This window comes from Entelurus aequoreus, linkage group LG20, assembly GCF_033978785.1.
Source record: "Entelurus aequoreus isolate RoL-2023_Sb linkage group LG20, RoL_Eaeq_v1.1, whole genome shotgun sequence".
Lineage (NCBI taxonomy): Eukaryota > Metazoa > Chordata > Actinopteri > Syngnathiformes > Syngnathidae > Entelurus > Entelurus aequoreus.
Window position 1 is genome coordinate 11,661,175 of NC_084750.1, and position 25,725 is coordinate 11,686,899.

Consider the following 25,725-nt stretch of genomic DNA (forward strand, 5'->3'; position numbering starts at 1 on the left):
ATGCTAACATTTAGCATGTGCGCAAACGTTAGCATGATAACAGTTAGCATTTTTCACGTACCAAGCTATATGACTTAAAGGTGTATGGCTTGCGAAAATAGAGAAAAAAGGATGAAAATTGGATGAAAAACTTAGCATGCTTACGTTAGCTTGCTGGCATGCTATTGTTTGCATGCTAACAGTTGACAAATGTCACAAACAAAGCTATATGACTCTGGTGTAAACGCTTGCAAAACTAGCTCAAAAAGTTAGCATGCTAATTTTAGCATGCTAACATACATATGTGACGCTCAGTACATATGTGACGCTTAGTAGATATAATGCTAACATTTAGCATGTGCGCAAACGTTAGCATGATAACAGTTAGCATTTTTCACGTACCAAGCTATATGACTTAAAGGTGTATGGCTTGCGAAAATAGAGAAAAAAGGATGAAAATTGGATGAAAAACTTAGCATGCTTACGTTAGCTTGCTGGCATGCTATCGTTTGCATGCTAACAGTTGACAAATGTCACAAACAAAGCTATATGACTCTGGTGTAAACGCTTGCAAAACTAGCTCAAAAAGTTAGCATGCTAATTTTAGCATGCTAACATACATATGTGACGCTCAGTACATATGTGACGCTTAGTAGATATATGTGACACTTAGTAGATATAATGCTAACAATTAGCATGTGCCCAAACGTTAGCATGATAACAGTTAGCATGTTTCACATACCAAGTTATATGACTTAAAGGTGTATGGCTTGCGAAAATGGAGAAAAAAAGTGTAAAATTGGATGAAAAACATAGCATGCTTACGTTAGCTTGCTGGCATGCTATTGTTTGCATGCTAACAGTTGATAAATGTCACAAACAAAGCTATATGACTCTGGTGTAAATGCTTGCAAAACTAGCTCAAAAAGTTAGCATGCTAATTTTAGCATGCTAACATACATATGTGACGCTCAGTACATATGTGACGCTTAGTAGATATATGTGACACTTAGTAGATATATGTGACGCTTAGTAGATATATGTGACACTTAGTAGATATAATGCTAACATTTAGCATGTGCGCAAACGTTAGCATGATAACAGTTAGCATGTTTCACGTACCAAGTTATATGACTTAAAGGTGTATGGCTTGCGAAAATAGAGAAAAAAGGATGAAAAACTTAGCATGCTTACGTTAGCTTGCTGGCATGCTATCGTTTGCATGCTAACAGTTGACAAATGTCACAAACAAAGCTATATGACTCTGGTGTAAACGCTTGCAAAACTAGCTCAAAAAGTTAGCATGCTAATTTTAGCATGCTAACATACATATGCGACGCTCAGTACATATGTGACGCTTAGTAGATATATGTGACACTTAGTAGATATAATGCTAACATTTAGCATGTGCGCAAACGTTAGCATGATAACAGTTAGCATGTTTCACATACCAAGTAATATGACTTAAAGGTGTATGGCTTGCGAAAATAGAGAAAAAAGGATGAAATTTGGATGAAAAACTTAGCATGCTTACGTTAGCTTGCTGGCATGCTATTGTTTGCATGCTAACAGTTGACAAATGTCACAAACAAAGCTATATGACTCTGGTGTAAACGCTTGCAAAACTAGCTGAAAAATTGAGCATGTTAATTTTAGCATGCTAACATACATATGTGACGCTCAGTACATATGTGACGCTTAGTAGATATATGTGACACTTAGTAGATATAATGCTAACATTTAGCATGTGCGCAAACGTTAGCATGATAACAGTTAGCATTTTTCACGTACCAAGCTATATGACTTAAAGGTGTATGGCTTGCGAAAATAGAGAAAAAAGGATGGAAATTGGATGAAAAACTTAGCATGCTTACGTTAGCTTGCTGGCATGCTATTGTTTGCATGCTAACAGTTGACAAATGTCACAAACAAAGCTATATGACTCTGGTGTAAACGCTTGCAAAACTAGCTCAAAAAGTTAGCATGCTAATTTTAGCATGCTAACATACAAATGTGACGCTCAGTACATATGTGACGCTTAGTAGATATATGTGACACTTAGTGGATATAATGCTAACATTTAGCATGTGCGCAAACGTTAGCATGATAACAGTTAGCATGTTTCACGTACCAAGGTATATGACTTAAAGGTGTATGGCTTGCGAAAATAGAGAAAAAAGGATGAAAATTGGATGAAAAACTTAGCATGCTTACGTTAGCTTGCTGGCATGCTATTGTTTGCATGCTAACAGTTGACAAATGTCACAAACAAAGCTATATGACTCTGGTGTAAACGCTTGCAAAACTAGCTCAAAAAGTTAGCATGCTAATTTTAGCATGCTAACATACATATGTGACGCTCAGTACATATGTGACGCTTAGTAGATATAATGCTAACATTTAGCATGTGCGCAAACGTTAGCATGATAACAGTTAGCATGTTTCACGTACCAAGCTATATGACTTAAAGGTGTATGGCTTGCGAAAATTGAGAAACAAGTGTAAAATTGGATGAAAAACTTAGCATGCTAACGTTAGCTTGCTGGCATGCTATTGTTTGCATGCTAACAGTTGACAAATGTCACAAACAAAGCTATATGACTCTGGTGTAAACGCTTGCAAAACTAGCTAAAAAATTTAGCATGCTAATTTTAGCATGCCAACATACATATGTGACGCTCAGTACATATGTGACGCTTAGTAGATATATGTGACACTTAGTAGATATATGTGACACTTAGTAGATATAATGCTAACATTTAGCATGTGCGCAAACGTAAGCATGATAACATTTAGCATGTTTCACGTACCAAGTTATATGACTTAAAGGTGTATGGCTTGCGAAAATAGAGAAAAAAGGATGAAAATTGGATGAAAAACTTAGCATGCTTACGTTAGCTTGCTGGAATGCTATTGTTTGCATGCTAACAGTTGACAAATGTCACAAACAAAGCTATATGACTCTGGTGTAAACGCTTGCAAAACTAGCTCAAAAAGTTAGCATGCTAATTTTAGCATGCTAACATACATATGTGACGCTCAGTACATATGTGACGCTTAGTAGATATATGTGACACTTAGTAGATATAATGCTAACATTTAGCATGTGCGTAAACGTTAGCATGATAACAGTTAGCATGTTTCACATACCAAGTTATATGACTTAAAGGTGTATGGCTTGCGAAAATAGAGAAAAAAGTGTAAAATTGGATGAAAAACTTAGCATGCTTACGTTAGCTTGCTGGCATGCGATTGTTTGCATGCTAACAGTTGACAAATGTCACAAAACAAAGCTATAGGACTCTGGTGTAAACGCTTGCAAAACTAGCTCAAAAAGTTAGCATGCTAATTTTAGCATGCTAACATACATGTGTGACGCTCAGTACATATGTGACACTTAGTAGATATACAAAATGAGCTACACAGCTAGCCTAAAACGTTAAAATGCTAACATTTAGCATGTGCGCAAACGTTACCATGATAACAGTTAGCATGTTTCACATACCAAGTTATATGACTTAAAGGTGTATGGCTTGCGAAAATAGAGAAAAAGGATGAAAATTGGATGAAAAACTTAGCATGCTTACGTTAGCTTGCTGGCATGCTATTGTTTGCATGCTAACATTTGACAAATGTCACAAACAAAGCTATATGACTCTGGTGTAAACGCTTGCAAAACTAGCTCAAAAAGTTAGCATGCTAATTTTAGCATGCTAACATACATATGTGACGCTCAGTACATATGTGACGCTTAGTAGATATATGTGACACTTAGTAGATATAAGTGACACTTAGTAGATATAATGCTAACATTTAGCATGTGCGCAAACGTTAGCATGATAACAGTTAGCATGTTTCACGTACCAAGTAGTATGACTTAAAGGTGTATGGCTTGCGAAAATAGAGAAAAAAGTGTAAAATTGGATGAAAAACTTAGCATGCTTACGTTAGCTTGCTGGCATGCTATTGTTTGCATGCTAACAGTTGACAAATGTCACAAACAAAGCTATATGACTCTGGTGTAAACGCTTGCAAAACTAGCTCAAAAATTTAGCATGCTAATTTTAGCATGCTAACATACATATGTGACGCTTAGTAGATATATGTGTGACTTAGTAGGTATATGTGGCACTTAGTAGATATATGTGACACTCAGTAGATATAATGCTAACATTTAGCATGTGCGCAAACGTTAGCATGATAACAGTTAGCATGTTTCACGTACCAAGTAGTATGACTTAAAGGTGTATGGCTTGCGAAAATAGAGAAAAAAGGATGAAAATTGGATGAAAAACTTAGCATGCTTACGTTAGCTTGCTGGCATGCTATTGTTTGCATGCTAACAGTTGACAAATGTCCCAAACAAAGCTATATGACTCTGGTGTAAATGCTTGCAAAACTAGCTCAAAAAGTTAGCATGCTAATTTTAGCATGCTAACATACATATGTGACGCTCAGTACATATGTGACGCTTAGTAGATATATGTGACACTTAGTAGATATATGTGACACTTAGTAGATATAATGCTAACATTTAGCATGTGCGCAAACGTTAGCATGATAACAGTTAGCATGTTTCACGTACCAAGCTATATGACTTAAAGGTGTATGGCTTGCGAAAATAGAGAAAAAAGGATGAAAATTGGATGAAAAACTTAGCATGCTTACGTTAGCTTGCTGGCATGCTATTGTTTGCATGCTAACAGTTGACAAATGTCACAAACAAAGCTATATGACTCTGGTGTAAACGCTTGCAAAACTAGCTCAAAAAGTTAGCATGCTAATTTTAGCATGCTAACATACATATGTGACGCTCAGTACATATGTGACGCTTAGTAGATATATGTGACACTTAGTAGATATAATGCTAACATTTAGCATGTGCGCAAACGTTAGCATGATAACAGTTAGCATGTTTCACGTACCAAGCTATATGACTTAAAGGTGTATGGCTTGCGAAAATAGAGAAAAAAGGATGAAAATTGGATGAAAAACTTAGCATGCTTACGTTAGCTTGCTGGCATGCTATTGTTTGCATGCTAACAGTTGACAAATGTCACAAACAAAGCTATATGACTCTGGTGTAAACGCTTGCAAAACTAGCTCAAAAAGTTAACATGCTAATTTTAGCATGCTAACATACATATGTGACGCTTAGTAGATATGTGTGACACTTAGTAGATATAATGCTAACATTTAGCATGTGCGCAAACGTTAGCATGATAACAGTTAGCATGTTTCACGTACCAAGTTATATGACTTAAAGGTGTATGGCTTGCGAAAATAGAGAAAAAAGGATGAAAATTGGATGAAAAACTTAGCATGCTTACGTTAGCTTGCTGGCATGCTATTGTTTGCATGCTAACAGTTGACAAATGTCACAAACAAAGCTATATGACTCTGGTGTAAACGCTTGCAAAACTAGCTCAAAAATTTAGCATGCTAATTTTAGCATGCTAACATACATATGTGACGCTTAGTAGATATATGTGGCACTTAGTAGGTGTATGTGGCACTTAGTAGATATAATGCTAACATTTAGCATGTGCGCAAACGTTAGCATGATAACAGTTAGCATGTTTCACGTACCAAGCTATATGACTTAAAGGTGTATGGCTTGCGAAAATAGAGAAAAAAAGTGTAAATTTGGATGAAAAACTTAGCATGCTTACGTTAGCTTGCTAGCATGCTATTGTTTGCATGCTAACAGTTGACAAATGTCACAAACAAAGCTATATGACTCTGGTGTAAACGCTTGCAAAACTAGCTCAAAAAGTTAGCATGCTAATTTTAGCATGCTAACATACATATGTGACGCTCAGTACATATGTGACGCTTAGTAGATATATGTGACGCTTAGTAGATATATGTGACACTTAGTGGATATAATGCTAACATTTAGCATGTGCGCAAACGTTAGCATGATAACAGTTAGCATGTTTCACGTACCAAGTAATATGACTTAAAGGTGTATGGCTTGCGAAAATAGAGAAAAAAGGATTAAAATTGGATGAAAAACTTAGCATACTTATGTTAGCTTGCTGGCATGCTATTGTTTGCATGCTAACAGTTGACAAATGTCACAAACAAAGCTATATGACTCTGGTGTAAACGCTTGCAAAACTAGCTCAAAAATGTAGCATGCTAATTTTAGCATGCTAACATACATATGTGACGCTTAGTAGATATATGTGGCACTTAGTAGATATATGTGACACTTAGTAGATATAATGCTAACATTTAGCATGTGCGCAAATGTTAGCATGATAACAGTTAGCATGTTTCACGTACCAAGTTATATGACTTAAAGGTGTATGGCTTGCGAAAATAGAGAAAAAAGTGTAAAATTGGATGAAAAACTTAGCATGCTTACGTTAGCTTGCTGGCATGCTATTGTTTGCATGCTAACAGTTGACAAATGTCAGAAACAAAGCTATATGACTCTGGTGTAAACGCTTGCAAAACTAGCTCAAAAAGTTAGCATGCTAATTTTAGCATGCTAACATACATTTGTGACGCTCAGTATATATGTGACGCTTAGTAGATATATGTGACACTTAGTAGATATAATGCTAACATTTAGCATGTGCGCAAACGTTAGCTTGATAACAGTTAGCATGTTTCACATACCAAGTTATATGACTTAAAGGTGTATGGCTTGCGAAAATAGAGAAAAAAGGATGAAAATTGGATGAAAAACTTAGCATAACGTAAGCATGCTAACAGTTGACAAATGTCACAAACAAAGCTATATGACTCTGGTGTAAACGCTTGCAAAACTAGCTCAAAAAGTTAGCATGCTAATTTTAGCATGCTAACATACATATGTGACGCTCAGTACATATGTGACGCTTAGTAGATATATGTGACACTTAGTAGATATAATTCTAACATTTAGCATGTGCGCAAACGTTACCATGATAACAGTTAGCATGTTTCACGTACCAAGTTATATGACTTAAAGGTGTATGGCTTGCGAAAATAGAGAAAAAAGTGTAAAATTGGGTGAAAAACTTAGCATGCTTACGTTAGCTTGCTGGCATGCTATTGTTTGCATGCTAACAGTTGACAAATGTCACAAACAAAGCTATATGACTCTGGTGTAAACGCTTGCAAAACTAGCTCAAAAATTTAGCATGCTAATTTTATCATGCTAACATACAAATGTGACGCTCAGTACATATGTGACGCTTAGTAGATATAATGCTAACATTTAGCATGTGCGCAAACGTTAGCATGATAACAGTTAGCATGTTTCACGTACCAAGTTATATGACTTAAAGGTGTATGGCTTGCGAAAATAGAGAAAAAAGTGTAAAATTGGATGAAAAACTTAGCATGCTTACGTTAGCTTGCTGGCATGCTATTGTTTGCATGCTAACAGTTGACAAATGTCACAAACAAAGCTATATGACTCTGGTGTAAACGCTTGCAAAACTAGCCCAAAAAGTTAGCATGCTAATTTTAGCATGCTAACATACAAATGTGACGCTCAGTACATATGTGACGCTTAGTAGATATAATGCTAACATTCAGCATGTGCGCAAACGTTAGCATGATAACAGCATGTTTCACGTACCAAGTTATATGACTTAAAGGTGTATGGCTTGCGAAAATAGAGAAAAAAGGATGAAAATTGGATGAAAAACTTAGCATGCTTACGTTAGCTTGCTGGCATGCTATTGTTTGCATGCTAACAGTTGACAAATGTCACAAACAAAGCTATATGACTCTGGTGTAAACGCTTGCAAAACTAGCTCAAAAAGTTAGCATGCTAATTTTAGCATGCTAACATACATATGTGACGCTCAGTACATATGTGACGCTTAGTAGATATATGTGACACTTAGTAGATATAATGCTAACATTTAGCATGTGCGCAAACGTTAGCATGATAACAGTTAGCATGTTTCACGTACCAAGCTATATGACTTAAAGGTGTATGGCTTGCGAAAATAGAGAAAAAAGGATGAAATTTGGATGAAAAACTTAGCATGCTTACGTTAGCTTGCTGGCATGCTATTGTTTGCATGCTAACAGTTGACAAATGTCACAAACAAAGCTATATGACTCTGGTGTAAACGCTTGCAAAACTAGCTCAAAAAGTTAGCATGCTAATTTTAGCATGCTAACATACATATGTGACGCTCAGTACATATGTGACGCTTAGTAGATATAATGCTAACATTTAGCATGTGCGCAAACGTTAGCATGATAACAGTTAGCATTTTTCACGTACCATGCTATATGACTTAAAGGTGTATGGCTTGCGAAAATAGAGAAAAAAGTGTAAATTTGGATGAAAAACTTAGCATGCTTACGTTAGCTTGCTGGCATGCTATTGTTTGCATGCTAACAGTTGACAAATGTCACAAACAAAGCTATATGACTCTGGTGTAAACGCTTGCAAAACTAGCTCAAAAATTTAGCATGCTAATTTTAGCATGCTAACATACATATGTGACGCTCAGTACATATGTGACGCTTAGTAGATATATGTGACACTTAGTAGATATATGTGACACTTAGTAGATATAATGCTAACATTTAGCATGTGCGCAAACGTTAGCATGATAACAGTTAGCATGTTTCACGTACCAAGTTATATGACTTAAAGGTGTATGGCTTGCGAAAATAGAGAAAAAAGTGTAACATTGGATGAAAAACTTAGCATGCTTACGTTAGCTTGCTGGCATGCGATTGTTTGCATGCTAACAGTTGACAAATGTCACAAACAAAGCTATATGACTCTGGTGTAAACGCTTGCAAAACTAGCTCAAAAAGTTAGCATGCTAATTTTAGCATGCTAACATACATATGTGACGCTCAGTACATATGTGACGCTTAGTAGATATATGTGACACTTAGTAGATATAATGCTAACATTTAGCATGTGCGCAAACGTTAGCACGATAACAGTTAGCATGTTTCACGTACCAAGTTATATGACTTAAAGGTGTATGGCTTGCGAAAATAGAGAAAAAAGGATGAAAATTGGATGAAAAACTTAGCATGCTTACGTTAGCTTGCTGGCATGCTATTGTTTGCATGCTAACAGTTGACAAATGTCACAAACAAAGCTATATGACTCTGGTGTAAACGCTTGCAAAACTAGCTCAAAAGGTTAGCATAATAATTTTAGCATGCTAACATACATATGTGACGCTCATTACATATGTGACGCTTAGTAGATATATGTGACACTTAGTAGATATAATGCTAACATTTAGCATGTGCGCAAACGTTAGCATGATAACAGTTAGCATGTTTCACATACCAAGTAATATGACTTAAAGGTGTATGGCTTGCGAAAATAGAGAAAAAAGGATGAAATTTGGATGAAAAACTTAGCATGCTTACGTTAGCTTGCTGGCATGCTATCGTTTGCATGCTAACAGTTGACAAATGTCACAAACAAAGCTATATGACTCTGGTGTAAACGCTTGCAAAACTAGCTCAAAAAGTTAGCATGCTAATTTTAGCATGCTAACATACATATGCGACGCTCAGTACATATGTGACGCTTAGTAGATATATGTGACACTTAGTAGATATAATGCTAACATTTAGCATGTGCGCAAACGTTAGCATGATAACAGTTAACATGTTTCACGTACCAAGTTATATGACTTAAAGGTGTATGGCTTGCGAAAATAGAGAAAAAAGTTTAAAATTGGATGAAAAACTTAGCATGCTTACGTTAGCTTGCTGGCATGCTATTGTTTGCATGCTAACAGTTGACAAATGTCACAAACAAAGCTATATGACTCTGGTGTAAACGCTTGCAAAACTAGCTCAAAAAGTTAGCATGCTAATTTTAGCATGCTAACGTACATATGTGACGCTCAGTACATATGTGACGCTTAGTAGATATAATGCTAACATTTAGCATGTGCGCAAACGTTAGCACGATAACAGTTAGCATGTTTCACGTACCAAGCTATATGACTTAAAGGTGTATGGCTTGCGAAAATAGAGAAAAAAGGATGAAAATTGGATGAAAAACTTAGCATGCTAACGTTAGCTTGCTGGCATGCTATTGTTTGCATGCTAACAGTTGACAAATGTCACAAACAAAGCTATATGACTCTGGTGTAAACGCTTGCAAAACTAGCTCAAAAAGTTAGCATGCTAATTTTAGCATGCTAACATACATATGTGACGCTCAGTACATATGTGACGCTTAGTAGATATAATGCTAACATGTAGCATGTGCGCAAACGTTAGCATGATAACAGTTAGCATGTTTCACGTACCAAGTTATATGACTTAAAGGTGTATGGCTTGCGAAAATAGAGAAAAAAGTGTAAAATTGGATGAAAAACTTAGCATGCTTAAGTTAGTTTGCTGGCATGCTATTGTTTGCATGCTAACAGTTGACAAATGTCACAAACAAAGCTATATGACTCGGGTGTAAACGCTTGCAAAACTAGCTCAAAAACTTAGCATGCTAATTTTAGCATGCTAACATACATATGTGACGCTTGGTAGATATATGTGACACTTAGTAGATATATGTGACACTTAGTAGATATAATGCTAACATTTAGCATGTGCGCAAACGTTAGCATGATAACAGTTAGCATGTTTCACGTACCAAGGTATATGATTTAAAGGTGTATGGCTTGCGAAAATAGAGAAAAAGAATGAAAATTGGATGAAAAACTTAGCATGCTTACGTTAGCTTGCTGGCATGCTATTGTTTGCATGCTAACAGTTGACAAATGTCACAAACAAAGTTATATGACTCTGGTGTAAACGCTTGCAAAACTAGCTCAAAAAGTTAGCATGCTAATTTTAGCATGCTAACATACATATGTGACGCTCAGTACATATGTGACGCTTAGTAGATATATGTGACACTTAGTAGATATAATGCTAACATTTAGCATGTGCGCAAACGTTAGCATGATAACAGTTAGCATGTTCCACATACCAAGTTATATGACTTAAAGGTGTATGGCTTGCGAAAATAGAGAAAAAAGGATGAAAATTGGATGAAAAACTTAGCATGCTTACGTTAGCTTGCTGGCATGCTATTGTTTGCATGCTAACAGTTGACAAATGTCACAAACAAAGCTATATGACTCTGGTGTAAACGCTTGCAAAACTAGCTCAAAAATTTAGCATGCTAATTTTATCATGCTAACATACATATGTGACGCTTAGTAGATATATGTGGGACTTAGTAGGTATATGTGGCACTTAGTAGATATAATGCTAACATTTAGCATGTGCACAAACGTTAGCACGATAACAGTTAGCATGTTTCACGTACCAAGCTATATGACTTAAAGGTGTATGGCTTGCGAAAATAGAGAAAAAAAGGATGAAAATTGGATGAAAAACTTAGCATGCTTACGTTAGCTTGCTGGCATGCTATCGTTTGCATGCTAACAGTTGACAAATGTCACAAACAAAGCTATATGACTCTGGTGTAAACGCTTGCAAAACTAGCTCAAAAAGTTAGCATGCTAATTTTAGCATGCTAACATACATATGTGACGCTCAGTACATATGTGACGCTTAGTAGATATATGTGACACTTAGTAGATATAATGCTAACATTTAGCATGTGCGCAAACGTTAGCATGATAACAGTTAGCATTTTTCACGTACCAAGTTATATGACTTAAAGGTGTATGGCTTGCGAAAATAGAGAAAAAAGTGTAAAATTGGATGAAAAACTTAGCATGCTTACGTTAGCTTGCTGGCATGCTATTGTTTGCATGCTAACAGTTGACAAATGTCACAAACAAAGCTATAGGACTCTGGTGTAAACGCTTGCAAAACTAGCTCAAAAAGTTAGCATGCTAATTTTAGCATGCTAACATACATATGTGACGCTTAGTAGATATATGTGATGCTTGGTAGATATATGTGATACATATATGTGACACTTGGTACACATATATGTGACACTTGGTACACATATATGTGACACTTGGTACACATGTATGTGACACTTGGTACACATGTATGTGACACTTGGTACACATGTATGTGACACTTGGTACACATGTATGTGACACATGGTACACATGTATGTGACACTTGGTACACATATATGTGACACTTGGTACACATTATATGTGACACTTGGTACACATATATGTGACAGTTGGTACACATATATGTGACACTTGGTACACATATATGTGACACTTGGTACACATATATGTGACACTTGGTACACATGTATGTGACACTTGGTACACATATATGTGACACTTGGTACACATATATGTGACACTTGGTACATATATGTGACACTTGGTACATATATGTACAAAGTGTCAAAAAGTTAGCATGCTAATTTTAACATGCTAACATAAATATGTGACACTTGGTAGATACATGTGATATGTGACACTTGGTAGATACATGTGATATGTGACACTTGGTACATATATGTGACACTTGGTACATATATGTGGTACATATATGTGATTTTAGCATGCCAACATACATATGTGACGCTTAGCACATATGTGACACTTAGTACACCTATGTGACACTTAGTACACCTATGTGACACTTAGTACACTTATGTAACACAGTACATATTTAGTACATAGTAATATGTGATTAGTACAGAACATTGGACAAATATGTGACATGTAGTACATTTAAGTGACACGTAGTAAATATATGACATGTAGTACAGCACATAGGACAAATGTGTGACATGTTGTACATGCTAACGGTAGCATGCTAACAGTTAGCCTGTGTCACATACAAAGTTATGTGACTCTAAGGTGTACGGCCCGGGAATCGGAGTAAAGAGTGTAAAATTAGCTTAAAAAGTTAGCACTTTAACGTTAGCATGCTAACAGAGTAACAAGTGTCACTTACCAGGTAAATGACTGTAGGGCAGTGGTCCCCAACCTTTTTGTAGCTGGGGACCGGTCAACGCTTGAAAATTTGTCCCACGGACCGGGGGGCGGGGGGTTGATTTTTTTATTTTTTTTTTTTTTTTTTCATAAAGAAATACAATCATGTGTGCTTACGGACTGTATCCCTGCAGACTGTATTGATCTATATCGATATATAATGTATATATTGTGTTTTTTATGTTGATTTAATTAAAAAAAATATTTTTTTTTTTTTTTTTTTCCATAAAGAAATACAATCATGTGTGCTTACGGACTGTATCCCTGCAGACTGTATTGATCTATATCGATATATAATGTATATATTGTGTTTTTTATGTTGATTTAATAATTTATTATTATTATTTTTTTTTATTTTTTTTTTTTTTCATAAAGAAATACAATCATGTGTGCTTACGGACTGTATCCCTGCAGACTGTATTGATCTATATCGATATATAATGTATATATTGTGTTTTTTATGTTGATTTAATATTTTTTTTTTTTTTATTTTATTTTATTTTTTTTTTTCATAAAGAAATACAATCATGTGTGCTTACGGACTGTATCCCTGCAGACTGTATTGATCTATATCGATATATAATGTATATATTGTGTTTTTTATGTTGATTTAATTAAAAAAAAATTTTTTTTTTTTTTTTTTTTTTTTTTTTTTCATAAAGAAATACAATCATGTGTGCTTACGGACTGTATCCCTGCAGACTATATTGATCTATATCGATATATAATGTATATATTGTGTTTTTTATGTTGATTTAATTTTAAAAAAAAAATATATATATATATATTTTTTTTTTTTCATAAAGAAATACAATCATGTGTGCTTACGGACTGTATCCCTGCAGACTGTATTGATCTATATCGATATATAATGTATATATTGTGTTTTTTATGTTGATTTAATTAAAAAAAATTATTTTATTTTTTTTAAAAAAAATTTTTCATAAAGAAATACAATCATGTGTGCTTACGGACTGTATCCCTGCAGACTGTATTGATCTATATCGATATATAATGTATATATTGTGTTGATTTAATTAAAAAAAAAAAATTTTTTATTTTTTATTTTATTTTTTTTTTTTCCATAAAGAAATACAATCATGTGTGCTTACGGACTGTATCCCTGCAGACTGTATTGATCTATATCGATATATAATGTATATATTGTGTTTTTTATGTTGATTTAATTAAAAAAAAAAATTTTTATTTTTTTTTATTTTTATTTTTTTCATAAAGAAATACAATCATGTGTGCTTACGGACTGTATCCCTGCAGACTGTATTGATCTATATCGATATATAATGTATATATTGTGTTTTTTATGTTGATTTAATTAAAAAAAATTATTTTATTTTTTATTTTATTTTTTTTTCATAAAGAAATACAATCATGTGTGCTTACGGACTGTATCCCTGCAGACTGTATTGATTTATATCGATATATAATGTATATATTGTGTTTTTTATGTTGATTTAATGAAAACAATTTTTATTTTTATTTTTTTTATTTTTTTTTTTTTTTCCATAAAGAAATACAATCATGTGTGCTTACGGACTGTATCCCTGCAGACTGTATTGATCTATATCGATATATAATGTATATATTGTGTTTTTTATGTTGATTTAATTAAAAAAAAAATTTTTTATTTTTTTTTATTTTTATTTTTTTCATAAAGAAATACAATCATGTGTGCTTACGGACTGTATCCCTGCAGACTGTATTGATCTATATCGATATATAATGTATATATTGTGTTTTTTATGTTGATTTAATTTAAAAAAAATATATATATTTTCTTTTATTTTTATTTTTTTCATAAAGAAATACAATCATGTGTGCTTACGGACTGTATCCCTGCAGACTGTATTGATCTATATCTATATATAATGTATATATTGTGTTTTTTATGTTGATTTAATGAAATTTTTTTTTTTTTTTTTTATTATTATTTTTTTTTTAATTAAATTAAATTTCTTGCGCGGCCCGGTACCAATCGGTCCGCGAACCGGTAACGGGCCGCGGCCCGGTGGTTGGGGACCACTGCTGTAGGGTAAACGTTTGCAAAATTAGCTCCAAAAGCTCACACTTTACTGGTAGCATGCTAACATGCTAACAGTTAGCTTGTTCCACATAGCAAGTGCAGCAGGCCCATAATTGTAAATGTCATCAGATAATCTATGTTGTATATCTCCCATCATTTTCCCGGCGGACATTGTTGCTACCATAGAAGTCTTACTTGTATCCTGGACACACAGAAGGAGCGTCGCAGTCTCGGAGCTGACTCAGCACTTCAGGACAGTCCTGACCTCCATTGGCTGGGAATTGAACCATCACACGTCTTCTGTGCTGCTTCTTCTTCGTCTTACCGCCTAACAACAAGCACATGTATTTATTTATCAACACATCGTTGTGTGAAAGCTCCAAACATTCACTTTTCTACACCAAAATTAAATCTGTTTATTCTTCAGCTTCAGCTTATTGTGTGAATGCTACAAAGCAGCCAGACATGTGGTTTTTCTTTTTCTTCTCCAGATTTTGGCGCGCTCTACCTTCCACATTTTTCATCCCTTTCAAAGCGTTCCAACTTCAAACTGTTCAGCCTATTCGGGAATTGCGGGCTTTCCCTTGAAAAATTCCAAAAATTCCCAGATTTCCCGGAATTCCAGGACATTTTTCCCCATTCAAAATGAATTGGCCATTTTTCAAACTTTCACCATTTCCAAATGTTTTAACCTGTTCAAATCATTCTATCTTCAACACATTCCACCATCCTGGAAATTCAAAATAATTTTTTTCCAAGTTCAAAATAATTCCAGGATTTTCCAAAATTCCTGGTTTTCCAAAGCCCTATTTCCACCCTTTGTTCCTCCCACATTTTTCAAACCACTTCAACCGTTCCACCGTGAAAACAAGGACAAAAAAACAGCAACATTTTGAACCGGAAAAATTCCCGGTTTTTCCGAAATTCCAGGAATTCCATAATACCATTTCTCAATTAAAAATGTTACTACTTCAACATTTCTCAACCGATTTGAAAAATGTCCACACCAACCATCATTCAGACCAATCAAGGTTTTTACCATTTTCAAAAAAATCCCGCTTTTCCCGAAATTCCTTTTTTTTCCTGAAAATCAATGGGACATTCTTCAAAGTTCCACAACTCCCACATTTGTCATCTGATTCAAACTGTTCCAACTTCAAAATATTCAGCCAGTTCAGGAATTGTGTGTTCTACTTCAACAATTCTAAAAAAAAATCCCGGATTTCCCATAATTCCAGGTTTTCCGGGACATTTTTCCCCATTCAAAATGAATTGGCCATTTTTCAAACTTTCACCATTTCCAAATGTTTCAACCTGTTCAAATCATTCTATCTTCAACACATTCCACCATCCTGGAAATTCAAAATAATTTTTTTCTAAGTTCAAAATAATTCCAGGATTTTCCAAAATTCCTGGTTTTCCAAAGCCCTATTTCCACCCTTTGTTCCTCCCACATTTTTCAAACCACTTCAACCGTTACACCGTGAAAACATTCCTCTTAATCAGGACAAAAAAAAACAAAAAACATTTTGAACCGGAAAAATTCCCGGTTTTTCCGAAATTCCAGGAATTCCGTAATACCATTTCTCAATTAAAAATGTTACTACTTCAACATTTCTCAACCGATTTGAAAAATTTCCACACCAACCATTTTAACTCATTCAGACCAATCAAGGTTTTTACCATTTTCAAAATAAATCCCGCTTTTCCCGAAATTTCCAATTTTTTCTGAAATTCAATGGGACATTCTTCAAAGTTCCACAACTCCCACATTTTTCATCCGATTCAAACTGTTCCAACTTCAAAATATTCAGCCAGTTCAGGAATTTTTTGCTCTACTTCAAAAATTCTAAAAAAAATTCCCAGATTTCCCATAATTCCAGGTTTTTCAGGGACATTTTTCCCATTCAAAATGAATTGGCCATTTTTCAAACGTTCACCATTTCCAAATGTTTTAACCTATTCAAATCATTCTATCTTCAACACATTCCACCTTCCTGGAAATTCAAAATAACTGTTTTCTAAGTTCAAAATAATTCCAGGATTTTCCAAAATTCCTGGTTTTCCAAAGCCCTATTTCCACCCTTTGTTCCTCCCACATTTTTCAAACCACTTCAACCGTTCCACCGTGAAAACAAGGACAAAAAAACAACAGCATTCTGAACCGGAAAAATTCCCGGTTTTTCCGAAATTCCAGGAATTCCGTAATACCATTTCTCAATTAAAAATGTTACTACTTCAACATTTCTCAACCGATTTGAAAAATTTCCACACCAACCATTTCAACTCATTCAGACCAATCAAGATTTTTACCATTTTCAAAATAAATCCCGCTTTTCCCGAAATTCCCATTTTTTTCCTGAAAATCAATGGGACATTCTTCAAAGTTCCACAACTCCCACATTTTTCATCTGATTCACACTGTTCCAACTTCAAAATATTCAGCCTGTTCAGGAATAGTGTGTTCTACTTCAACAATTCTAAAAAAAAATTCCCGGATTTCCCATAATTCCAGGTTTTCAGGGACATTTTTCCCATTCAAAATGAATTGGCCATTTTTCAAACTTCCACCATTTCCACATTTTTCAACCGATTCAAACCGTTCCAACTTCAAACTGTTCAGACTATTCGGGAATTGCGGGCTTTCCCTTGAAAAATTCCAAAAATTCCCAGATTTCCCGGAATTCCAGGTTTTCCGGGACATTTTTCCCCATTCAAAATGAATTGGCCATTTTTCAAACTTTCACCATTTCCACATTTTTCAACCTATTCAAAACATTCCACCTTCAGCATATTGCACCATTCTGGACATTCAAACTACTTGTTTTCCAATTTCCCAAAAATTTCAGGATTTTTCAGAATTCCTGGTTTTCCCAAAGCCCTATTTCCACCCTTTTTTCTGGTGACTACTCCCGACTACATTTTTCAACCCACTTCAACCGTTTTACCATCAAAACATTTCTCTTAATCAGGACAAACAACAAAATTGTTTTTGAACTGGAAAGCTTCAGCTTATTGTGTGAATGCTACAAATCAGCCAGACATGTGGTTTTTCTTTTTCTTCTCCAGATTTTGGCGCGCTCTACCTTCCACATTTTTCATCCCTTTCAAAGCGTTCCAACTTCAAACTGTTCAGCCTATTCGGGAATTGCGGGATTTCCCTTGAAAAATTCCAAAAATTCCCAGATTTCCCAGAATTCCAGGTTTCCGGGACATTTTTCCCCATTCAAAATGAATTGGCCATTTTTCAAACTTTCACCATTTCCAAATGTTTTAACCTATTCAAATCATTCTATTTTCAACACATTCCACCATCCTGGAAATTCAAAATAATTTGTTTCTAAATTCAAAATAATTCCAGGATTTTCCAAAATTCCTGGTTTTCCAAAGCCCTATTTCCACCCTTTGTTCCTCCCAAATTTTTCAAACCACTTCAACCGTTCCACCGTGAAAACAAGGACAAAAAAACAACAACAATTTGAACGGGAAAAATTCCCGGTTTTTCCGAAATTCCAGGAATTCCGTAATACCATTTCTCAATTAAAAATGTTACTACTTCAACATTTCTCAACCGATTTGAAAAATTTCCACACCAACCATTTCAACTCATTCAGACCAATCAAGATTTTCACCATTTTCAAAATAAATCCCGCTTTTCCCGAAATTCCCATTTTTTTCCTGAAAATCAATGGGACATTCTTCAAAGTTCCACAACTCCCACATTTTTCATCCGATTCAAACTGTTCCAACTTCAAAATATTCAGCCAGTTCAGGAATTCTTTGCTCTACTTCAACAATTCTAAAAACAAATTCCCGGATTTCCCATAATTCTTTTTTTGTTTTGCATTTTCCCCATTCAAAATTAATTGGCCATTTTTCAAACGTCCACAATTCCCACATTCTTCAACCCATTCAAACCATTCCACCTTCAACACATTCCACTCATCCTGGACATTCCAGGAATTCACAATGTTTGGTAACCTATTTCCAGCCTTCTTAAGTTCGACTACTCATTTCACATTTTTCAACCGTTCCACCGTCAAAACACTCATCATATTCAGGACAAAAACCACAATGGTTAAGGAGCTAGTAAAATTCCCGGTTTTCCCAAAATTCCAGGAATTTCTCAATTAAAAACTGTTACTACTTCCACATTTCTTAACCGATTTAAACAATTCCAACACCAACCAATTCAGCTCTTTCAGGACATCGTAGGACTCATTTTCCAAAAAATCCAGTTTTTCCTGAAACTACTAAATTTCCAGTAAGTTCCCATTGAAATGAATGGGACATTTTTCCAAGTTGCACAATTCCCCCATTTTTCAACCTATTCAAACCATTTCAACATCAACACATTCCACTCATCCTGGACATTCAAACTGCTATTTTTCCACGTTCAACAAATTTCCAGGAATTCACAATTTTTGGTAACCTATTTCCAGCCTTCTTAAGTTCGACTACTCCTTTCACATTTTTCAATCGTTCCACTGTCAAAACACTCATCATATTCAGGAAAAAAACCACGTTGGTTAAGGAGTTAGAAAAATTCCCGGTTTTCCCAAAATTCCAGGAATTTCTCAATTAAAAATGGTTACTACTTCCACATTTCTTGACCGATTTAAACAATTCCAACACCAACCAATTCAGCTCATTCAGGACATCATAGGACTCATTTTCGAAAAAAATCCCGCTTTTCCCCAAATTCCCAAATTTCCAGTAAGTTCCATTGAAATGAATGGGACATTTTTCCAAGTTGCACAATTCCCACATTTTTCAACCTATTCAAACCATTCCAACATCAACACTTTCCACTCGTCCTGGAAATTCAAACTGCTATTTTTCCACGTTCAACAAATTTCCAGGAATTCACAATTTTTGGTAACCTATTTCCAGCTTTCTTAAGTTTGACTACTCCTTTCACATTTTTCAACCCATTTCAACCGTCAAAACACTCATCATATTCAGGACAAAAACCACGTTGGTTAAGGAGATAGAAAAATTCCCGGTTCTCCCGAAATTCCAGGAATTTCCTTCAATTAAAAACGGTTACTACTTCCACATTTATTGACCGATTTAAACAATTCCAACACCAACCAATTCAGCTCATTCAGGACAACATAGGACTCATTTTCAAAAAAAATCCCGCTTTTCCCCAAATTCCCAAATTTCCAGTAAGTCCCCATTAAAATGAATGGGACATTTTTCCAAGTTGCACAATGCCCACATTTTTCAACCTTTTCAAACCATTCCAACATCAACACATTCAACTCATCCTGGACATTCAAACTATTATTTTTCCACGTTCAACAAATTTCCAGGAATTCACAATGTTTGGTAACCTATTTCCAGCCTTCTTAAGTTTGACTACTCCTTTCACATTTTTCAACCCATTTCAACCGTCAAAACACTCATCATATTCAGGACAAAAACAATGTTGGTTAAGGAGTTACAAAAATTCCCGGTTTTCCCAAAATTCCAGGAATTTCTCAATTAAAAACTGTTACTACTTCCACATTTCTTGACCGATTTAAACAATTCCAACACCAACCAATTCAGCTCATTCAGGACATCATAGGACTCTTTTTTTTTTTAAATCCCGCTTTTCCCCAAATTCCCAAATTTCCAGTAAGTCCCCGTTGAAATGAATGGGACATTTTTCCAAGTTGCACAATTCCCACATTTTTCAACCTATTCAAACCATTCCAACATCAACACATTCCACTCATCCTGGACATTCAAACTGCTATTTTTCCACGTTCAACAAATTTCCAGGAATTCACAATTTTTGGTAACCTATTTCCAGCCTTCTTAAGTTAGACTACTCCTTTCAAATTTTTCAACCCATTTCAACCATCAAAACACTCATCATATTCAGGACAAAAACCACGTTGGTTAAGGAGATAGAAAAATTCCCGGTTCTCCTGAAATTCCAGGAATTTCCTCAATTAAAAACTGTTACTACTTCCACATTTCTTGACCGATTTAAACAATTCCAACACCAACCAATTCAGCTCATTCAGGACATTCCTAATAATTTTTTTTAAAATCCAGCTTTTCTCAAAATTCCAGGAAGTTCCCATTGAAATTAATGGGACATTTTTCCAAGTTGCACAATCCCCACATTTTTCTACCTATTCAAACCATTCCAACATCAACACTTTCCACTCATCCTGGACATTCAAACTGCTATTTTTCCACGTTCAACAAATTTCCAGAAATTCACAATTTTTGGTAACCTATTTCCAGCCTTCTTAAGTTCGACTACTCCTTTCACATTTTTCAACCCATTTCAACCGTCAAAACACTCATCATATTCAGGACAAAAACCACGTTGGTTAAGGAGATAGTAAAATTCCCGGTTTTCCCAAATTCCAGGAATTTCCTCAATTAAAAACTGTTACTACTTCCACATTTCTTGACCGATTTAAACAATTCCAACACCAACCAATTCAGCTCTTTCAGGACATCATAGGACTCATTTTCCAAAAATCCAGTTTTTCCCGAAACTACCAAATTTCCAGTAAGTTCCCATTGAAATTAATGGGATATTTTTCCAAGTTGCACAATGCCCACATTTTTCAACCTATTCAAACCATTCCAACATCAACACATTCCACTCATTCTGGACATTCAAACTACTATTTTTCCACGTTCAACAAATTTCCAGGAATTCACAATGTTTGGTAACCTATTTCCAGCCTTCTTAAGTTCGACTACTCATTTCACATTTTTCAATCGTTCCACCGTCAAAACACTCATCATATTCAGGACAAAAACCACAATGGTTAAGGAGTTAGAAAAATTCCCGGTTTTCCCAAAATTCCAGGAATTTCTCAATTAAAAACGGTTACTACTTCCACATTTCTTGACCGATTGAAACAATTCCAACACCAACCAATTCAGCTCATTCAGGACATCATAGGATAATTTTCCAAAAAATCCAGTTTTTCCTAAAACTACCAAATTTCAGTAAGTTCCCATTGAAACTAATGGGGTATTTTTCCAAGTTGCACAATTCCCACATTTGTCTGCCTATTCAAACCATTCCAACATCAACACATTCCACTCATCTGGACATTCAAACTGCTATTTTTCCACGTTCAACAAATTTCCAGGAATTCACAATTTTTGGTAACCTATTTCCAGCCTTCTTAATTTCGACTACTCATTTCACATTTTTCAACCCATTTCCACCATCAAAACACTCATCATATTCAGGACAAAAACCACATGGTTAAGGAGCTAGTAAAATTCCCGGTTTTCCCAAAATTCCAGGAATTTCTCAATTAAAACGGTTACTACTTCCACATTTCTTGACCGATTTAAACAATTCCAACACCAACCAATTCAGCTCATTCAGAACAACATAGGACTCATTTCCAAAAAAATCCCGCTTTTCCCCAAATTCCCAAATTTCCAGTAAGTCCCCATTGAAATGAATGGGACATTTTTCCAAGTTGCACAATGCCCACATGTTTCAACCTTTTGAAACCATTCCAACATCAACACATTCCACTCATCCTGGACATTCAAACTACTATTTTTCCATGTTTAACAAATTTCCAGGAATTCACAATGTTTGGTAACCTATTTCCAGCCTTCTTAAGTTCGACTACTCCTTTCACATTTTTCAATCATTCCACCGTCAAAACACTCATCATATTCAGGACAAAAACCACGTTGGTTAAGGAGTTAGAAGAATTCCCGGTTTTCCCAAAATTCCAGGAATTTCTCAATTAAAAACGGTTACTACTTCCACATTTCTTGACCGATTTAAACAATTCCAACACCAACCAATTCAGCTCATTCAGGACATTCCTAATCATTTTTTTTTTTAAATCCAGCTTTTCCCAAAATTCCCAAATTTCCAGTAAGTTCCCATTGAAATGAATGGGACATTTTTCCAAGTTGCACAATGCCCACATTTGTCTACCTATTCAAACCATTCCAACATCAACACATTCCACTCATCCTGGACATTCAAACTGCTATTTTTCCACGTTCAACAAATTTCCAGGAATTCACAATTTTTGGTAACCTATTTCCAGCCTTCTTAAGTTTGACTACTCCTTTCACATTTTTCAACCGTCAAAACACTCATCATATTCAGGACAAAAACCACGTTGGTTAAGGAGTTAGAAAAATTCCCGGTTTTCCCAAAATTCCAGGAATTTCTCAATCAAAAACTGTTACTACTTCCACATTTCTTGACCGATTTAAACAATTCCAACACCAACCAATTCAGCTCATTCAGGACATTCCTAATCTTTTTTTTTTTAAATCCAGCTTTTCCCAAAATTCCCAAATTTCCAGGAAGTTCCCATTGAAATGAATGGGACATTTTTCCAAGTTGCACAATGCCCACATTTGTCTACCTATTCAAACCATTCCAACATCAACACATTCCACTCATCCTGGACATTCAAACTGCTATTTTTCCACGTTCAACAAATTTCCAGGAATTCACAATTTTTGGTAACCTATTTCCAGCCTTCTTAATTTCGACTACTCATTTCACATTTTTCAACCCATTTCCACCATCAAAACACTCATCATATTCAGGACAAAAACCACATTGGTTAAGGAGCTAGTAAAATTCCCGGTTTTCCCAAAATTCCAGGAATTTCTCAATTAAAAACGGTTACTACTTCCACATTTCTTGACCGATTTAAACAATTCCAACACCAACCAATTCAGCTCATTCAGAACAACATAGGACTCATTTTCCAAAAAAATCCCGCTTTTCCCCAAATTCCCAAATTTCCAGTAAGTCCCCATTGAAATGAATGGGACATTTTTCCAAGTTGCACAATGCCCACATGTTTCAACCTTTTGAAACCATTCCAACATCAACACATTCCACTCATCCTGGACATTCAAACTACTATTTTTCCACGTTTAACAAATTTCCAGGAATTCACAATGTTTGGTAACCTATTTCCAGCCTTCTTAAGTTCGACTACTCCTTTCACATTTTTCAATCATTCCACCGTCAAAACACTCATCATATTCAGGACAAAAACCACGTTGGTTAAGGAGTTAGAAGAATTCCCGGTTTTCCCAAAATTCCAGGAATTTCTCAATTAAAAACGGTTACTACTTCCACATTTCTTGACCGATTTAAACAATTCCAACACCAACCAATTCAGCTCATTCAGGACATTCCTAATCATTTTTTTTTTTAAATCCAGCTTTTCCCAAAATTCCCAAATTTCCAGTAAGTTCCCATTGAAATGAATGGGACATTTTTCCAAGTTGCACAATGCCCACATTTGTCTACCTATTCAAACCATTCCAACATCAACACATTCCACTCATCCTGGACATTCAAACTGCTATTTTTCCACGTTCAACAAATTTCCAGGAATTCACAATTTTTGGTAACCTATTTCCAGCCTTCTTAAGTTTGACTACTCCTTTCACATTTTTCAACCGTCAAAACACTCATCATATTCAGGACAAAAACCACGTTGGTTAAGGAGTTAGAAAAATTCCCGGTTTTCCCGAAATTCCAGGAATTTCTCAATCAAAAACTGTTACTACTTCCACATTTCTTGACCGATTTAAACAATTCCAACACCAACCAATTCAGCTCATTCAGGACATTCCTAATCTTTTTTTTTTTTAAATCCAGCTTTTCCCAAAATTCCCAAATTTCCAGGAAGTTCCCATTGAAATGAATGGGACATTTTTCCAAGTTGCACAATGCCCACATTTGTCTACCTATTCAAACCATTCCAACATCAACACATTCCACTCATCCTGGACATTCAAACTGCTATTTTTCCACGTTCAACAAATTTCCAGGAATTCACAATTTTTGGTAACCTATTTCCAGCCTTCTTAAGTTTGACTACTCCTTTCACATTTTTCAACCGTCAAAACACTCATCATATTCAGGACAAAAACCACGTTGGTTAAGGAGTTAGAAAAATTCCCGGTTTTCCCAAAATTCCAGGAATTTCTCAATCAAAAACTGTTACTACTTCCACATTTCTTGACCGATTTAAACAATTCCAACACCAACCAATTCAGCTCATTCAGGACATTCCTAATCTTTTTTTTTTTTAAATCCAGCTTTTCCCAAAATTCCCAAATTTCCAGGAAGTTCCCATTGAAATGAATGGGACATTTTTCCAAGTTGCACAATGCCCACATTTGTCTACCTATTCAAACCATTCCAACATCAACACATTCCACTCATCCTGGACATTCAAACTGCTATTTTTCCACGTTCAACAAATTTCCAGGAATTCACAATTTTTGGTAACCTATTTCCAGCCTTCTTAAGTTTGACTACTCCTTTCACATTTTTCAACCGTCAAAACACTCATCATATTCAGGACAAAAACCACGTTGGTTAAGGAGTTAGAAAAATTCCCGGTTTTCCCAAAATTCCAGGAATTTCTCAATCAAAAACTGTTACTACTTCCACATTTCTTGACCGATTTAAACAATTCCAACACCAACCAATTCAGCTCATTCAGGACATTCCTAATCTTTTTTTTTTTTAAATCCAGCTTTTCCCAAAATTCCCAAATTTCCAGTAAGTTCCCATTGAAACTAATGGGATATTTTTCCAAGTTGCACAATTCCCAGATTTGTCTACTTATTTAAACCATTCCAACATCAACACATTCCACTCATCCTGGACATTCATACTACTATTTTTCCACGTTCAACACATTTCCAGGAATTCACAATGTTTGGTAACCTATTTCCAGCCTTCTTAAGTTCGACTACTCCTTTCACATTTTTCAATCGTTCCACCGTCAAAACACTCATCATATTCAGGACAAAAACAATGTTGGT

The 25,725-nt window shown here is 35.2% G+C and overlaps 1 protein-coding gene across 1 annotated transcript in view; it reads right to left on the reverse strand.

The window, feature by feature from the left end:
* The window catches only part of thsd7aa (thrombospondin, type I, domain containing 7Aa), a 256,727-nt gene that overhangs the window by 70,277 nt on the left and 160,725 nt on the right, over nt 1-25,725 (reverse strand). The window contains exon 11 of the mRNA XM_062029375.1: nt 15,109-15,241. Coding sequence (XP_061885359.1) covers nt 15,109-15,241 — 133 coding nt within the window. The remainder of the gene's footprint in view (nt 1-15,108; nt 15,242-25,725) is intronic.